The sequence below is a fragment of the Drosophila mojavensis genome, unplaced genomic scaffold (genome assembly GCF_018153725.1).
Source record: "Drosophila mojavensis isolate 15081-1352.22 unplaced genomic scaffold, ASM1815372v1 contig_36, whole genome shotgun sequence".
NCBI classification, from domain to species: Eukaryota; Metazoa; Arthropoda; class Insecta; order Diptera; family Drosophilidae; genus Drosophila; species Drosophila mojavensis.
In genome coordinates, this window is record NW_025318858.1 from 2886201 (window position 1) to 2903607 (window position 17407).

Consider the following 17407-nt stretch of genomic DNA (forward strand, 5'->3'; position numbering starts at 1 on the left):
AGTGCGTACCCGTGACTAATCAAGAGTAACGAATACTTAGAGATTTCACGATATGTGCTCTGCAATCTAATAAATGAGATACTCGATTAGTCTGCTTGAGAATAAAGTATATTTTAGAATGCATATGTGTGGATAGCTAATCTTATTTAAACATCGCTAGATTATACATTTTGAAATATATAAGAGATTTCCATTCAATTGACTGAACTTGCAATGAGCCGTGAGATCGAATTGGTATTAAAACTATTTTCCGGTATGTCGTCCATCGTCCATCGCTATCGACTACATCGATAACAGCAAAGTTTGTTATTGTCCGTCTAGGCGATTGCAACGCAATTTAGTGTTTAAATTTTTTAACAAAGACTTTTAGTGCCTAAACAGAGCCATAGATTTAGAGTTTTATATATTAAATTAGTTGAACATGTTCTCACGCAAAAGGCCAGAGCCACCGAAGCGCCGACAGCATGATTTGTCACAGGTATGAAACAAAAACAAGCATCTATATTTTGTCTATTTAGAAATATGAGTCATTGACTTCCCTCTCCTCTTGCTTGGCCACAAATAGTTTGGCCTGACGGAAATACCAGATGACTTTGATCCCAGCGCTGGCTATGGTGATGACAGCGGCGATAGCGACTTGGAGGCTGAACTTGCGGCTATTGCCGGCGGCGGTGGTCCAAAGCCCAAAGAGAAGGTCAAGCCAAAATTGTTGCCTAGCAGCGAATTAGATAAAATGATTGCAGACAGCCTGCGTGATGTCAGCGATGATGATGATGATGAGGCATTGGAGAACGACAGCGATTTACTTGGCGAGCTGCATGGAATAACAGGCGTAGAAGAGGAGGAGGAGGAGAAAACACAGCCAGCTCCCGCTGCTGCGCCCGTTGAGGAAGCAGAACTCATGCAGACCTTTCTGCCCACTACAACAGTTGATACATTGTCTATAATCAAGCAGCGCATAGAGATGTATAAACAAGCAGAGGCGAATGCGAAAGCTGCCGGTGAATCTGGCAAGGCTCGACGCTTTGCCAGGGGCTTGAAAACACTGCAGGATTTGCTGAAGCAGTCGTCGGCAGGCAAAAGCATTAATGTTGATGACATTCCGCCAGAGGTGAGCGTCAAGGCGGCTGGTGGAGGGGGAGGAGGAGCGTCTGTAGTATCTGTAGCCCAGCCTGAGGAGCCAGAGCAACCAAAGCTGCCCATTCGTTCCGCACCAGCGCCACCCACGCCGAGCACACCGCCGGCACCACGCACGCCGAGCACACCTCCAGCACCGCCCACCCCAAGCACACCTCCAGCCACAACAGCAGCTGCATCTGAGACGCCCGTCAACCCTCTGATATCTCAAATGCGCAGTCGTCAAAGCGAGTATAAAGCAGCCGCAGTGCAGGCCAAACGCAGTGGCGATACTGCTTCGGCTCTGCAATTTTTACGCGTGGTCAAGCAATTCGATGTGGTAGTGAAGATGTGCGAGGATGGCCAGGAGGTAGATCTAAGCGATATGCCGCCACCTCCGGCGGAGTTTCTAGCATTCATGGCGAAGATGCAGGAGGGAGCAGCAGCAGCAACAGAATCCGAACCAGCGTCTGCACCAGCTTCAGCTCCAGCTCCAGCTCCTGCTGCTCCTCCAGTACCAGCAGCTGCAACAGAAGCCACAACCATGTTGGAAGCATTGCAGCAGCGTTTGGCCAAATACAAGTCTGTGGAGGAGTCAGCCAAAGCGGAGAACAATACAAGCAAAGCGCGTCGCTTTGGACGCATTGTCAAACAGTACGAGGATGCAATAAAGCAATACAAGGCTGGCCGACCTGTGGCTTACGATGAGTTGCCAGTGCCACCGGGCTTTGGTCCATTGCCCATAAGTGAGCCAGCTCCAGCAGCAGCTGCAGCTGCACCGGATCCAACACCTCCCACATCGCCAACCACAGCGAGCACTACACCCGGCAGTTCTGCCTCAGCGACGCCCACAACGGCAAGAAAAGCGCCAACGCCACCACAACCGAAGGAGTTAACGACACGCACCTCCGGAAATCATCAGAAAAGCAATCTAGCTGAGCAACAAATGAAATTATTGCTCGAGCGCCAAAGGGAGTTTAAACTGGCGGCCCTAGCCGCAAAGAAAGCGGGCGAGATCGATCAAGCCAAGGAATATCTAAAGATCTTCAAAGGCTTCGATTCGTTGCTGAATGCGGCAAGCAGCGGCCTGCCCGTGGATCTCAGCACCGTAAGTCGACCAGGCGTTAAATTTAATTTTTATTATATTATTTATATGTTTTCCTATTTATAGCTACCTGTTCCACCCTCTCAACGCGACAATTTGGAGGCATCCTTCGCCATTGTTTCAACTGAGGAATGTGATCCAAACGATGACATATGCGAGATTGGTGTGCGCATCGAGGAGCAGCTGGCCAAGCAGTTGATGATGTGCAAGAACACACGGGATCATCACAAAGCCATGGGCGATATAGCCGGCATGAATCGCTTTGAGAATCTCGCATTGACTGTTCAGAAGGATTTGGATCTGGTGCGCTATTCGAAGCGCAAGAATCTAACACTGCCGAAATTCCATTATGAGAAGCGTTCCTTTAACATTGTCCATTGCAACACGGATCTGACGGACAACGAACTCGAAATAGTTGTTGTAAGAGGCATCAATTACAATGTAGCCAATCCCAAGGATGTGGACACCTATGTTCGAGTAGAATTTCCGCTGTTGAATGTAAATTTTAAACTATTAATGTCCACATGTTCACATTTCTTAATAATATTATTTGCTACTACAGGATGAAGCTTTCAGAGCGAAAACGAATGTGATCAAGGACACAGACAGTCCGGACTACGATGAACGCTTTAAGGTGGAAATTCAGCGCGGAAATCGTCAATTTCAACGTATCTTTAGAAGACATGGCGTTAAGTTCGAGATCTATTCAAGGGGGTGAGTTGAAAAGCTTTCTGTTATTTATATCGAACATAATATTGAGCACTATATAATAACTATTAAATCATACTAAAGCCTAATGCATTTGCTTATCAATTAACCAAGGTGAAGCGAGAAAAAACCAAGTTGAAATTCATTCAGCTTCAGCAAAAATAAGTTGCACTCGAGATTTACCACTAATATACATATGCTCCACATCTAGGCTTAAAGCTGTAGCGTTGATTTTTCCTATAATCCCTAGACTTCTAAAAATTCTATTCTCCACTAACTAAATTTCAGTCAGTAGTAGTTGCATACAAAACATTTTTGTAAACTTGATTTCTAGACTTTGTACAAATAAGATTAGAATTATGAATGCATTTGTAGACTTTCAGTAGATATTAAAATACATTGAGATTAGCCTATATTTTAAAATTTTGTTCCAATATAGTTCTTTCAATTAAATACCATTTGCCCACCAAAGTAGTAAAGCAATACTAAACTTTATGTTTTTCAATGCTTTCAATTATATTTACTTGCGTTTTAGAAGTACACTGTATTTGCATTTGTGTATTCACGTAAAAGTATAATTTGTATTAGATTTTGTTCTTCATTTGATTGGGAAGTTCTGATTAGAATGCCTATCTTGCATTTATTATTTTTTGGTATTTTTGTGTGCATTTCTGTAAACAGTATCCTGTCGGTTTTCTTATAAACCAATGTTTAACAGTGTCTGTTATTAACATAACGTGGACGCAACAGGTGATAAGGTTTAAAAAGATTACTTAATTTTTACCGAAAAAAAGTTTCTGTAAACATTTATTATTTTCGTAGAGCTTTGCCAAGATTTGAGTTCGCCTTCCACATTTTCATTGATTCAAAACATTGAATTCCCATAAGTCAAATGATTTTAATAAAAAAAATAATGTTTTACGAACTCTTACGCCACAAATTCCATTCCAATCGCGCAATGCTACGCTCAATGCTAAAAAATAAACAAATAAATAAATAAATAGCTGCAGTATTGATTGTTGTGGACTAAGTCGTAAACTGCCCATATGTTGTTTCAGAGGATTTCTACGATCCGATGTATTGATTGGCACAGTAAATGTGAAGTTGCAGCAGTTGGAAACCAAGTGCGATATACACGATACCTTCGATGTGAGTTAACTTTATTATATATATTTTTCAACTAAAGTTGACCTACTTTATATTCAGCTAATGGATGGGCGCAAACATGTGGGCGGTAAGCTGGAGGTCAAGGTTCGTGTACGAAATCCCATATTGACTAAACAAATGGAGCACATCGACGAGAAATGGCTAGTCCTGGATGCCGAAGCCTGAAAAGGGATTTATCTCATGAGACATACGATCATCACACACAAGCCTGGTCATTATTCTCTATATATATAATATCTGGTACTTTAATACAACAACAAAAGTTTGATGTGTTTATTGCTTTCACACACACCCACATACACATTACGTACTATATATGTGTATACATATATATATTTGTATAAATCTTTTATGTATATGAGATATTTGTATATGAAGCAAGGCGCTGTCGTTGCTATGAAGAAAATTGTTGTGCCCCAATTATGTACGAGGGTTCTCTAAAAAATTGCCGTCTTTCAAATGAAATATTTGAAAATTTTTTAAATAAAATTTATAAATTGTCATTAAATAAAAGATACAAGTTAATTCCTTTCAATTGCTATATATATATTTTTACCCGTCAAACAAGAAATATTTAAACAATTTAAAAATACATTTGCTGTGAAAACATTATAAAATCTATATATGTAAATTATCGTTTTTAAAAATAACATAAGACAAAACAAGATCGGCAATTTTCCTGAGTTCCTTGTAAAGAGTTCTAAGCCAAAATAATTGAAGGGAAATTTTAGTATGATTGAACAGCGCGCGCCTTGTGGCCAAGGAAAGCCTGATTATGTTTCAACTAATATATGCACGATATGTTATTACTATATATGTATAGATATATATGTATATGTTTTTGTTAAAGTTGTTTGCTAAATTATAACTCCAGATATTCGACTATTTGGGAAAAGGCGCTGTGCTCATTGAAAACATCCACGCCGCGCACCTTGTAGAAACCTGCAAAGGGAAATAGTAAATGCAATTACCTATAGATCGTATATGTGTATAAATCTTACCATTCACGCTGTTATTCTCGCCCGGCGCATATTGAAAAGATGGATACGGCAGATGCCAGCCCTGCGAGATGTGCAGCCAGTCGGAGCCAGCACGCTCTCTGAACCAAACCTCGTAGCTCTTCAGGCATTGGGTGGATCGCGCTTGTTCGCTCCACCTGATGAACACCTCACTCTTGGTCACCTCCACGATTTCCAGTTGTTGGGGTCGCTTCAGCTTCGGCCAGGCTGCCGAGCAGACGCGCAGCAGCATCAACCAAGGCAGCGGCAGGTGGGCGGAGTTGACAACCAGTTCGCTATTGTACTGCCAAATCGGACCCGTTTCGTAGAGCCTCGGCGTTTGCGCCCTTCTCATAGCCTCCCTTAATGTGGCGTTCGGATATGCTGGACTGCCTGCCTGCTGCCACACATGGGCGGGATCTGTGCTGTGCGGCACCAGCAGCTCGGTAATGAACGCCGATTCGTTGGCAATGGACATATTCAGAGTGTATTTGTGATGGTAGGCCGTTAGCTGTGGGCCCGCCTGCTCCGGACTGAGGAATATGGTGGCCATGTACTGGGCCGCACCGTTGCCTGAGATGCTGCGCAACACCTGCACGCTGTGCTTGCTATCCATGTTGACCACCTCCAGGTCGGCGGCCCGTGTGCCCAACTTGGCCAGCATGCCAAGCGCGGCATAGACGGGCTTCTGCACAAACTGCGAATGCGGTGGGTTCGTCTCATTCATGCGAAAGTGCGCCAAAAGGGTGCTGAAAGGATTAGTACAGGATTTTTTAAATTTATATGGGAAAGTGTTTGCAGTTCCTCTAAGGCTAAATAATAAAACTCTTTCAATATTAATATGATTTAAATAATTATCATATTGGTAAAGAATTATTATCCTAACAATGATTGGGATGACGATAGTTTAATATGTTTTTTATTCATTTAAATACTATGTTAATTATCATTCTCATATCGTTATCATAACTGCTATCATACCTTCATTATAATTATTTTATTGTTAATATTCAGAATAACATGATCATCATAATAAATACAATAAAAAATAAAATAATTTTAAAAAAATATATAATTAACCCTATTACTTAATATTAAAATATCTAGCTACAGAAGACACTGAACACAATCGAACCGCTGGAAGACTGCGCCTATCTGACTAAAAGCTGCACCAAGAGACTCTTTTATATCCTCAAATTCCACTCAATAAGCTAGTACCTGAGCGCGATTAGTGAGTAACGGAGTGCAATTGAGATGTGAGTTGAGAAGTTAACATATAGAGATGACAATCCAGATGAGATAGGCAAACGGAGAGCGGGTACTAGCTGACTTGAGTCAACTAATTTTAGTGATCAATATACACACATACATATGTAGATAAGTGGGTGTTAATATTTAGAGCTACTTGTGGCACCCACTCTTCTCTTATACGTTCAGGATTAGGCAATATACATATATTTTTAGTCATTTCAATAACTGAACCTAGTTCTACTCACCGCTGGCTAAATTCGTATGGATGATAGCTTAGAAATGCATTGTCATGGCTAAGGGATTCCAGTTGGGCCAAAACGCCGCCCTCGAGCTTCGCCTGCCAGTGTTGCATAACAGTGGCGATTAGGGTTGCCGCATAACGCACATCCGACTGGAAGTCGCGGGGTGTGTCCCAGCCTGCAATGGGATCTGCCTCGCTGAAAACGGAAGAAGGTAGAGTCCACGATGTCATAGATTGAAATTTGGTTACACTTACTCATTGGCCACCGGCAGCTGCTGCAGCTGTGGATAATCGTGATAGATCTTCGTGAGCAGCGCTAGGGAACCATTTAGAATCTCTTGGGCGCTGCCATCAAGACCCTTGCGATGATAGCTGAGTATATCGATGGGACACTTGGCCAGCTGCTGATTGCACACCTCCAAGAGCTCCCAACACAGAGGATGACGCTGCTCCGATTTAAAGAGGCCAGCGGGTCCACGCAAGGCACGATAGAGCTGCTTGGATTTGCGCCTGCCGCCCGCTTTGCTCAGTCCACGCCTTACGGCTTGAACGTACTCCAAATAGGAAGCGGAAGTGAAGTTGATGCGATTATAATTGAGCAGATCCGGTTCGTTCCAGGTTTCATAGCGCCAGCTGGAAAGACGAGTTGCGCCATGGCGAGCTGAAGGTGGGAACGAGATGAGGAGAAATCGGGAAGAATTCGATGTATAGTTAAACCACTTGCTCACCCAGTTGATGATTGATAATGCTCTTGACAAAGTTCTCCCAAAGGAACCAGTTCCGTTCGGGATTCGCCGTGAACACATCACCGGGATTGGCCATGAATTCCAGCACGGGCGACATATGCAGCTCCTGCAACAAGTCCACAAATCTATCGAACTTCTCATAGTCATATTGTGGCACACCCTCCGTGCTGTACTCCAGGAACTGCACCAGCTCAAGCAGCCAATGGATGCGTATGTGTGTAATAGCTCCAATTGGCAAAGCTCCAATCAGACGCAGGTGCAACTGCATTGAGGGCGACTCGAGAGCTGCGCTAATGCCGTTATAATTGATATCGCCAGCTGGACAGAAGCCAACGCCGGTCCAGAAGTGGGGCAATGGATGATAGACGACATCACTGCTGGTATAGTGGGCGTGGCTGGGCAGCTCAGTCAGCGGCAACAGCAGCAGCAACAGCCGCCACATTGCGTTGCCTACTCAAATGAAAATTACAAAATTAGTTATTAATTATTTTTCGATTAATTTTGTTTTGTTGATTATATTGTGCGTTGATTTGCTGATGATGTGTTGATAAGAGCTGCGCCCCTTGCACAGTGTTTCTGTATCTGTTGCCTTTGGCCGTTGACCACGGCCTTGTCGTGACGTCACAAGCAGAGGCAGAGGCAGCGGCAGAAGCAGCGCGGCGACAGAGCGGCAACGTAAACGGCAAACGTAGAGACAGCAACAACAACAAACAGCAGCAGCAGAGACAGAGGCAGAGCAGCGGCACAACAGAGCGACAGCAAAGCAACAGCGTGCCAGTTTCACAGTTAATCCCCTTTTCGTATGAAAGAGCAGAAAAGGAAGACGGCAAAAAAATGGGGGGAAAAAAACATTTTGCCGGCGCGCCGCATTGATTGAGCATTGCAATGGCTCTCATTAGGGGTGGAAAAAATGTGCCGAACCGTCACTTGGCACTGGCAGGCACGAGGCGTTTGTATCTACATCGCATCTCTTCTGCTCGCCCTCATTTTGGGGGAGTGCAAGGTGTGACAAATAATACGTGTTTTATGATTGTGTGCGGGTGATAATACGCGCAGCAATTACATGCCATATTCGAGGGTAAGTTATTGCAGTTATGTATAGAGATATTAAATGCTCACAAGGATTTACACGTAGTTAAGAGCAGCGTAGCAAAAGGTGAAAGTGGATAACGAGAATTTATGAGTTTTAAATTAATTCGACTGAGGGGAGCTGAGTCTAATTAATTTCAATTGTCCTTAAGCTTCATCTAAGACTATCAGATTATAGAGCTGTTTTATGTTTACTTAATTTAGCTTGGATCAAAAATATTGGTGCTTAACTTAGATAAATTTTGGTAGCTTTTCAGACTAATTCATATTTATTAAAATGATTTTCGAATGATTTCCTATATAGAAATAAAAAATCAAATTTAAATCTGAATGAAAATGTTCTAAAATTAAAACTAAATTTTTTTTTAATAATTCGTATACATATTATTTTACAAAAAAAAAGAAAAACGTTCAAGCATTTTAAAAATTTTTTTCCCATTTCTTACATTTTGATATATGTACATAGATTCAATTTATAGAATGCCGGAATATGAAGAGAGCTCAATCGATAAATATCGATTTCTATGATACATACCATATCGTAAAATGATAGCCACGTTTGCGTTTATGGAGAAGTTATTTGTATATAATGAGGGACGATTTGCTGTAATGGAACCATTAGATGGTAATGCGAGCTGAGCTCAAGCACCAAATATGCCTCCGGGCATATACAGCAGCTCGACTCCATTTCAATTCACAGTTGAATTTTTAAGCTTTAGCCATGAAGATCCTGAAGGATTTGGAAGGCGTGGCCAGACCCACGCAACTGTGTGCCCTGTTGCCCTTCTTCAATGGCAATCAGTCGGACAATTTCAGCATTAATTCGGCGGGCAAAATTTATGGACGCGTTATGGCCCTGATCCTGCTGGTCAGCTCGGTCTTTTTCTGCCATGATGTACTGTTCGCATCAGAGAATTACAAGCTAATGGTCCATTCACAGGGTGAGACGGAAGACATCAATAGAACCATTGAGACGCTATTCTGCATAGTTAGCTATACGATAATTGTGGTATCCAGTGTTTTGAATACCTCTAAACATTTTCGCACCTTACGTGATCTATCCCTGCTGGATGGGTATCTCGAGGCACATGGCTATACGAGCAGCTATAGCTGTCGATATCTGGGCAGCCTGTTGATCTTCGTCTCGGCGAGCGTTGTGGTCGTCGCCTTCTACTACATACATTTTCTGAGCAACATCGACGTAAAGAGGCAGTGCATCCTAATGTGCATCTATGGCCTGCAGATGCTTTACTCCTGCGTGTTTGCCATCTATCTGCGCACCGTACTCATGTGTCTGGCATTGAGAATTGAGTTCCTGAACGCACGACTCGAACAGTTCACACAGAAGGATCGAGAGCAATATCTGAAGGATGATTGGTGTGAATTATCAAATCTTATCGAGATTCTCTGCAAATTCCGTTACATTACGGAGAACATGAATTCGGTAACGGGCGTTGCATTGCTCTTCTTCTTCGGCTTCTCCTTCTACACGGTAACCAATCAGAGCTATTTGGCCTTCTCTACGTTGACAACGCCCGACCAGCTGCGCAAGGAGCACGACACAATAGGCTTGTCCTGCGCCTGGGTCATCGCAGAAACAGCCATAATGGCAGTCATTTGCAGTTCCTTCGATTGCCTGGCCTCCGAGGTGAGTATATAGTCATGAATGTTTAATTTAGAGTACTTGAATATACACATGTATATAGATTGTACTTAGATATAGACTTCGATTTAGAATAGATTTAGAGTTCGCTTAAAATAAATACGATTGGTTAGTTCGAATATGTACCAGATATAAATATTCATGTTCAGAGTCTTTATATTTTTGCTTAGTTCATATTTTACATTGGTATGAATACTTTTTATTTACTCATGAGTATATTCGTGAATGTATTCTATTCAGGATTTTATTTACATATATTAATGAGTGCATTCATACAGTTATATATTTTTTTCTCTTCAAACAAGCCATTCAAAATTATTTATAAATATATATATAAAATTTTCCATGAGTTTACTCATAACTAATAAGTGATTTTACAAAAGATTTAAGAGTGTATTCACAAATATTAAAACGAACACCACATTCGCTTCGATTGGATTCCAAAATTTCACGAGTGCACTCATAATGAATTAAGAATTCATTCACTGTCATTCATATGTATACATAATGCATATTGCTGTACATATATTGAATTTCCTATCCCAATTGGCGTTGACATGCAAAATAATTACCTTAATGGACTCCTGTTTGTCCGTTGCCTGAGTTACCCGTTTGATAAGCCTTTGAAATTCGAATCAAGATACGGCAGAGTGCGTTTCAATCGCTGTTCCACTTGGCCATTGCGCAGCTAGTTAGCCATATTACACATTTTATTGACAGTTGGCCGTTGGCAATGTGTCCCAACAGTTGGGTAATTGAAATGGCATCGCACAAGGAGCTAATGCATCCACAGTTGAATCCGCGCCGGATCAGACCGGTGAATCAGGCATTCGTGAGACCAACGCGGGGTACTACTACTCTGCCAACGAATCCCGTTTTCGCGGATCTTCAGACCATATTATCCGTATTGAAGGCGACTGGTCTGCTGCCCATCTATGAGCAGGTGTCCAGTTTTGAACTGGGCCCGCCCACCAAGCCGAATGAGTTCTATTCGTTCTTTGTGCGCGGTGTGGTGCACGCCTTGACCATCTTCAACATCTACAGCTTAATGACGCCCAATTCGGCCAAGCTGTTCATTTCGCTGAGGGAGACGGATAATGTGAACCAATGGATCGAACTGTTGCTCTGCATATTTACCTATACCCTAAGTGAGTTGAGAGCTGAGTAGAGCACAGAAGTGGTCCTCTCTAAACACACTCTTCTTCTTCTACATTCGTCCTTAGCCGTTTTCGTGTGTGCACGCAACACAAAGTCCATAATACAAGTCATGAACGAGATCCTCAAGCTGGACCAGGAGGTGCTGCGACAATTTGGTATCGCCTTAAGCAACCATTGCAATTTCTCTATCAAGTTTTTGGTCCTGATCGCTGCCTGTCAGGCGTACATCATCTTTCTACGTATTAAAGCCCTGAGTGGTGTTGTGTCGCCCACCACGTACATCCTGATTGGCTTCTACGCCATACAGAATGGACTGACAGCCACCTACATAGTCTTTGCCTCGGCTCTGCTGCGCATTGTTTGCATTCGATTTCAGTTTGTGAATCAACTGTTAAATGGATACGCCTACAATCAGCTGCTGGGCAAGAATCCTCGCCAGCTGCAGCTGCATATGGATAAGTTTCCCGAGGATTCGCTCTACATTTACCGCACCCACAATCGCCTATTGCGCATCTACAAGAGCATCAACGAGTGCTGCAGTTTGATTATCGTTTGCTTTCTCGGCTACTCCTTCTACACGGTGACCACCAATTGGTACAATCTCTTCGTGCAGATCACCAGCAACAAAGGCATCATCTCCACACACATCATGCAATGGTGCTTGGCCTGGCTATGCCTGCACACCTCGCTCCTAACTCTCCTGTCGCGCAGCTGCGGTGCAACGACCCACGAGGTGTGTTTACTCTTCTCCCAGCCAGGTTTACTCCATACTTCCTGCAAAGTAGCTCCAATTGTGATGTTAGTGCTTGAAAATAATCTACTCCGTTTATGCAGTAATCCAGTGAGCGCGATATTTTTTAGTTCATAATTTTTATTGAGCTTATCAATTAGTGCTGATCAATTTGGTTCAATTGTTCACAAGCTCAACCTTATTGAGCCGTTCATGCACAATTTTGAATGGAATAGCTGATCAAATCATGGCTATCCTTATTTATTGCAGGCTAATACTACCTCCCAGATACTAGCGCGCGTCTATGGCAAGAGCAAGGAGTTTCAAAATATCGTAAGTACCCACACTACCTCTCACTCCTATATCCATACTTAACAGTCTAACTACGTATCGAAACAGATTGACAAATTTCTAACCAAGAGCATTAAACAAGAGGTACAATTTACGGCATATGGTTTCTTTGCAATAGACAACTCCACACTCTTCAAGGTTAGCTATTCACTAATTTCTTATCGGTAATTTGAACCAAAATAACATTTCTCGCACTTTTATTCAGATATTTTCAGCGGTCACAACATATTTGGTTATTTTGATTCAATTCAAACAGTTGGAAGACTCGAAGTTGGAGGAACAAGAAGTAGTTTAAATTTCAATTTCTAGACTGTTTAATTTTATTAGCTATGTATTTATTATTATTACAAAATCTTACGTCAATTGAACTAACTGCATATATTGACTTATATATGTATATACTTATTAGTTCGACAAATCAAGCACACAAATACATGAACAGAAATGCATTATTAAAAGATTTTTTTTTTTTTTTTTTGTTGAAAGTAATTAAGAAACCGACGCTAGAGAACCCCACTTAAAGTTTTTAATACACTTATGCAGCACTAGCAAAGATCTAAAGTACTTACATACAAATTTAGGATAATCAAATTTGGGGGAAATGTTGACTCAAAATATACTTTTCCTGCTGCCTGGTATGTCTTGGCTCAAGTTAAGTGTGAGCAAGTGACTTAATATTTTGCTATTCAACTAACAGTTCAGGACTTTGGACTTTCGACGAGTTTCCCCAAACAGGAATGAACAGATGCGATCCAATGCAAAGGCGCCAACAATATCCACAATGAGTGCCATAAGCAACGTTTGACGGAACTGCAATTAAGCAATCGTAAATGTTAAAGCAAAAAATTTCCATATTGAAATTGTTAACATACATTGGCTGGAAAGTCGACGATTTCAAAGAATTGTGTCAAGCCGGGCACAACGCCTGTGGTGAGGAACAGCACCAAGGCAGCGGAGGCGCCAATGGCGCACATTAGCATTCGATTCGCACGCAGACTCTCCATAAACGGATGTCCCTGAAATTCAAAAATTGTATTAGTACCAAATGCGATAATCGATATTCGTTCAATCGTTATCAATGTTATTGAATGCATTATTTCGGCAGCCCATTATCGGTACAATTATTAGTAATGAGTAAATTTATCCATCGTTAAACGAAAGTATCAACAGATGTAGATTATCGACTCACCTTATAGTTCACTGCAATTGTTGCCACCTGTAGCGAGACACAAATGATATAAACCGTGCTACTGACTATATTTGGATCATATTTCGTTTTCTCCTCATTATCCATGTCAATATATAGCTTCACTTTGCCCACTCTGTAAAGGGAAATAAATATGTACAGAGATTATTAGCTTGTGCTTTAGCAATGTTTAAAATGGGGATTCCCCTCATTTACCGTGGAGGCGCCAGCGCCGTTGCTTCACTGGTCAGATAATAGAGTGTGCCAAAGTGCACAGCGAACTGTGTTAGTATAGTCGATATGGTGTACAAATTGAATATGTTGGGCAGTGGTGCTACCTTCGAGAGGGTTTTCAATGGCTGGAAATGACAAATGACAAAGTTAGTATGATTAGCTGAATAGGGATTACCGAGCGCAGCTCACCTTGGAGCGTGTTATAAAAAGAAAGCAAGCCGCTATGAATATGCCCTGCATGGTGGCTTGTGTGTCGCTGAACTTAACACCATCGATATAGAGTACCGATTGGCAATAGGCTTGAATAAGAGCATTCAAGGCCAAGATCTTGAACATTTGCAAAGTGGTGACCAGCGTGCAGCGACCCTGCTTGATGATATGATTCACTAAGGGGTAGAAAAGCAAATTTTAGACAGTTTTAAATATATACTGTATGACTAATTAGTACACGTACCACACATAATCGAAGATAGTTTACTAGTGAATGGCGCTGCTATGGATGCATCGCCGAGCTTAACCATAGTCTGTTCATCCATGTCCCGCAGAGCACTCTGTAGACGCGCTTGCGTCCGGTCGATGTGCTCCTGTCGCCTTCTCAAAGCTCGTTCTCGTGGCGACAACTGTTGATTGGCAGCCACAGCAGCTGCAGCGGCAGCTGTTGCAGCAGCATTAATCTGACGCAGTTCCTCATCCGTGCGTTTACGTTTGACTGGAGCACTGGTCAGCAAGGAGACACCAACATGGGCATGCTTCAGAGCGCCCACATCGTTGGTGCCATCGCCACACATTAAAGTATAGTAGCCCAGTTGCTTCAGTGTCGTAATGATATACTCCTTCTGCTTGGGTGCAAAGCGCGCACAGACCGTAACTTGGGGCAGCACTTTGAGCATATACGAATGATGAGCCTGCTGCAAATACAGTAACCCCTCGCCCGTAATGCACAAATCATTGGCGGCCAATAGCATTGAAATGTTCTTATCGCCCTTGACTTCATCCAATGGATAGGTGCGATCCCCGTCGATAGATACCCAGCTCCAAGTGTGAGACGATTCATTTTGAGGAGGTGTCAGAATGAGCAGCTTCTTGTTTGTAAACCGCAGCTCGCGAGCCACATGGCAAGCAGTCAACGGACTGTCACCTGTTATCATCAACACCTTGTGAGAGGACTGAACAAGCTCCTTGATAACCGCCTTCGAGTCCGGTTTCATTGGGCAGGAGATGATCACAAACCCAGCAAAAGTTAGATCGCATTCCACATCCTCACGTTTTAGCTCACGTACGCGCTGTCCTCCCAAGCTGCCGAATTCTTTGATGCCCAAAGCCATGACACGTGCACCCCGACGAGCGTATTCCAAATAGATCTAGAAATAATATAAGCAATATATAGGAATATAGGTATACTCAAATACTCTTTTACTTTATAGACGTACCTTTTCATAGTCTGCGGGAACTTCCTTCAGCATGCCCATAATAACCTCTGGAGCACCTTTGACCGCTCCAATGTAGTTGATCTCATTTGAGAAGGGTATCAAGTAGCCGGCCAGCACGGACATACGCTTCAAGGCGGAAGAGAAATAATAACGTTGAACTATGCGCAATGGCTTCAACTTTCCGCGCTTCGGAATGACGCTGTCCGACTTGGTTAGATTCCAGTCCACGGCAGCCAATGCGGCTTTCTCTAGCGGATCACCCACCAAGCCATCGTCAAGCAATGCTAGCGAATGACAACAGGCGAGCACCTGCACCGTACTATCCTCAGCCTCATCAATGGGCACACATTTCCCGTTGGACGCCAATCCAGCGATGCCCTCTACCATTAGGTTATCCGTAGTCAAAGTGCCTGTCTTATCGAAGCAACAAATCTGAACTTTTCCAGCAAAGGGAATGCGAAAAGGTTCCGTGCAGAAGACGAATAATTTTGTTAACTGAATGAGCGACGTGTTCACAGCGAGCGTTAACTCGATTGGCAAATCGGGCGGAATAATCGACGTCAATATTAAGGCGCATTCCAAAAATAGTTTGTAACGATTACGCTCTGGATCCTCGCTGCCCTTGACCCAAACATAGGAAGCAGCTGCCACAGCGAATACCATTAGGAAGGCGATAAACGCAAATGTTTCTGCATTATTCTCCGTCGCACGATTCGCACCAAAGAGAATGGTGCGCAACAGTTTGCCCTGAGAAGTGTTGAAGCCAGTGCGTATAACATAGCCAATGCAGCCGCCATCGGGTGCGCGCATCGATTCCTTGCTGGGTGCTGTATGCTGCACCACCTTGGTGCCGCCAAACAGCACTGTGAGCTTACCCTCTCCCTCAGCATCAAGTTCAGTATTTAGTTCCTGCAGCGATTCGAGCGATTCCTTCATCTGTGGCACCGACTCTCCAGTCAGCATGCTCTCATCCACAATGCAACTGCCACGCAAGACAACCACATCGCAAGGCACAATATTGTCATTCTGTGAGCGTGTTATGGATACTAAATCTCCTGGCAGAAGCTCATCGCTGCCGATTTGCCGCCATTTGTTCTGTCTCAGCGCGTATATCAGATATGGCTTATTGCCCATTTTACGTATTTCGGACATGTTGCGCAACTGTTGCTTAACAATCGTGCACTCGAAGGCAATCAGCATGAAGAGCGTGAAGAGTGAATAGTACCAAAAGTCATCCATGCACCACAGACCCACAGAGAACACCTGGAAAACGAAAAACGGTGCGGTAGCCCGTTCAATAAATAGTTCATGGAATTCCGGTACAACCATGTCCATTTCATTGTTGCCGTAGGTCTGCATTGCTGTTTTGATAGCCTGCTCCGTCTCCAATCCTCGGGAGCTCGCATAGCTGCTCAACAGCTTATTTACTGGGAATTGCACTGCACGAAAGATCGCCTTATCCTCATCCCAAACGTATTTTGTCTTCTGAAATACCAAATAGTATTGCAGGTCTCCATTTTCCAGCTTTAAGTGTCGTATAGGCACAATTTTCGAGTTGCCATTGTTCGCTGTGGGCACCACTTTCGCTAGAACACCAGCTGCCGGCTTCTTGACGCGACGGCAGGTGAGAAAGGCTAACACGTGTACGCTCCAATAGCAAAAGAGCATCGTTAGTATATGCAGAAAGGCAATGGCCACCACCGCAATGAAACCAATATCGTTCCAGGCTGCATCTTCACTCCCACTCTCGTTCTTTGAATTGTGCACGTCATCTCCATGCCCTTTGTACACGTAGATCCATAGATAAAAGGCAGTCAAATACAGCGGTACAAATGGCAAAACGACACCACTCATGAGCGTCGGTTTGCGCACATGTAATGTCACATATTGTACTAGATCGTCCAGTGCGGCTGTTGGCAGTTGTTTTAAGTTATTTCTATTGGTTTTTTTGTTATTGTTGTCGCCGGCAGCGCCGCCCGTTGTGGCCGCTACAGCGCTCATCAGTGACGTTTGCTTGCTGCACTTTGATTCCTTCCCTAGTTCGCAGCTTGTGTGAGCGACGTGTTTTCACCCACTTGAACTATTTAATTCACTTCGATGTGCGTAAAAAAAAGAAAAGTAAAGTGTGTAAAAAACGCAACGTTGCCCGCACAGCTGCTTGCGTCGCAGTGTGTGCAATTCAGAAAAAAAACTATGTGTAATATTTACTTGTTTGTACACACTGTCAACATTAC

General features: G+C 43.1%; 4 protein-coding genes across 8 annotated transcripts; 2 read left to right on the forward strand and 2 right to left on the reverse strand.

Moving 5' to 3' along the window:
• Positions 1-129: 129 nt before the first annotated feature.
• LOC6575845 (coiled-coil and C2 domain-containing protein 1-like) lies at positions 130-4364 on the forward strand. Of its 3 annotated transcripts, XM_044008910.1 has the most exons (7): positions 130-478; positions 566-1591; positions 1628-2224; positions 2288-2719; positions 2784-2935; positions 3934-4078; positions 4136-4364. In XM_044008910.1, exons 1-7 carry the CDS (start codon positions 422-424, stop codon positions 4259-4261), a joined length of 2535 nt encoding a protein of 844 aa, XP_043864845.1. In that variant the 5' UTR covers positions 130-421; the 3' UTR covers positions 4262-4364. The 3 variants fall into 3 exon arrangements, with proteins under 3 accessions (XP_043864845.1, XP_015020337.1, XP_002001849.1); XM_015164851.3 differs by having other exon boundaries at positions 566-2224; XM_002001813.4 differs by having other exon boundaries at positions 133-478; positions 566-2224; positions 3988-4078.
• Positions 4365-4686: 322 nt separating this feature from the next.
• Positions 4687-7793, reverse strand: LOC6575846 (alpha-L-iduronidase). The gene is made up of 5 exons (XM_002001814.4): positions 7315-7793; positions 6842-7247; positions 6591-6782; positions 5098-5843; positions 4687-5038 (listed from the first exon to the last, which is right to left on the reverse strand). The coding sequence occupies exons 1-5, from the start codon at positions 7772-7774 to the stop codon at positions 4959-4961; spliced, it is 1884 nt and encodes a 627-aa protein (XP_002001850.1). The 5' UTR covers positions 7775-7793; the 3' UTR covers positions 4687-4958.
• Positions 7794-7812: 19 nt separating this feature from the next.
• Positions 7813-12618, forward strand: LOC6575847 (gustatory and pheromone receptor 32a). 3 transcript variants are annotated; one of them, XM_044008911.1, is made up of 6 exons: positions 7813-8488; positions 8888-9046; positions 9135-10069; positions 12243-12305; positions 12372-12461; positions 12529-12618. In XM_044008911.1, exons 2-6 carry the CDS (start codon positions 8968-8970, stop codon positions 12616-12618), a joined length of 1257 nt encoding a protein of 418 aa, XP_043864846.1. In that variant the 5' UTR covers positions 7813-8488; positions 8888-8967. The 3 variants fall into 3 exon arrangements, with proteins under 3 accessions (XP_043864846.1, XP_043864847.1, XP_002001851.2); XM_044008912.1 differs by having other exon boundaries at positions 7813-8410; XM_002001815.4 differs by lacking the exons at positions 7813-8488; positions 8888-9046; positions 9135-10069 and adding exons at positions 10791-11232; positions 11308-11975.
• On the reverse strand, positions 12614-17363 carry LOC6575848 (endoplasmic reticulum transmembrane helix translocase). Its single transcript, XM_002001816.4, has 7 exons — positions 15174-17363; positions 14198-15104; positions 13933-14129; positions 13726-13868; positions 13513-13645; positions 13196-13339; positions 12614-13133 (listed from the first exon to the last, which is right to left on the reverse strand). Exons 1-7 carry the CDS (start codon positions 17172-17174, stop codon positions 13014-13016), a joined length of 3645 nt encoding a protein of 1214 aa, XP_002001852.1. The 5' UTR covers positions 17175-17363; the 3' UTR covers positions 12614-13013.
• Positions 17364-17407: the final 44 nt, after the last annotated feature.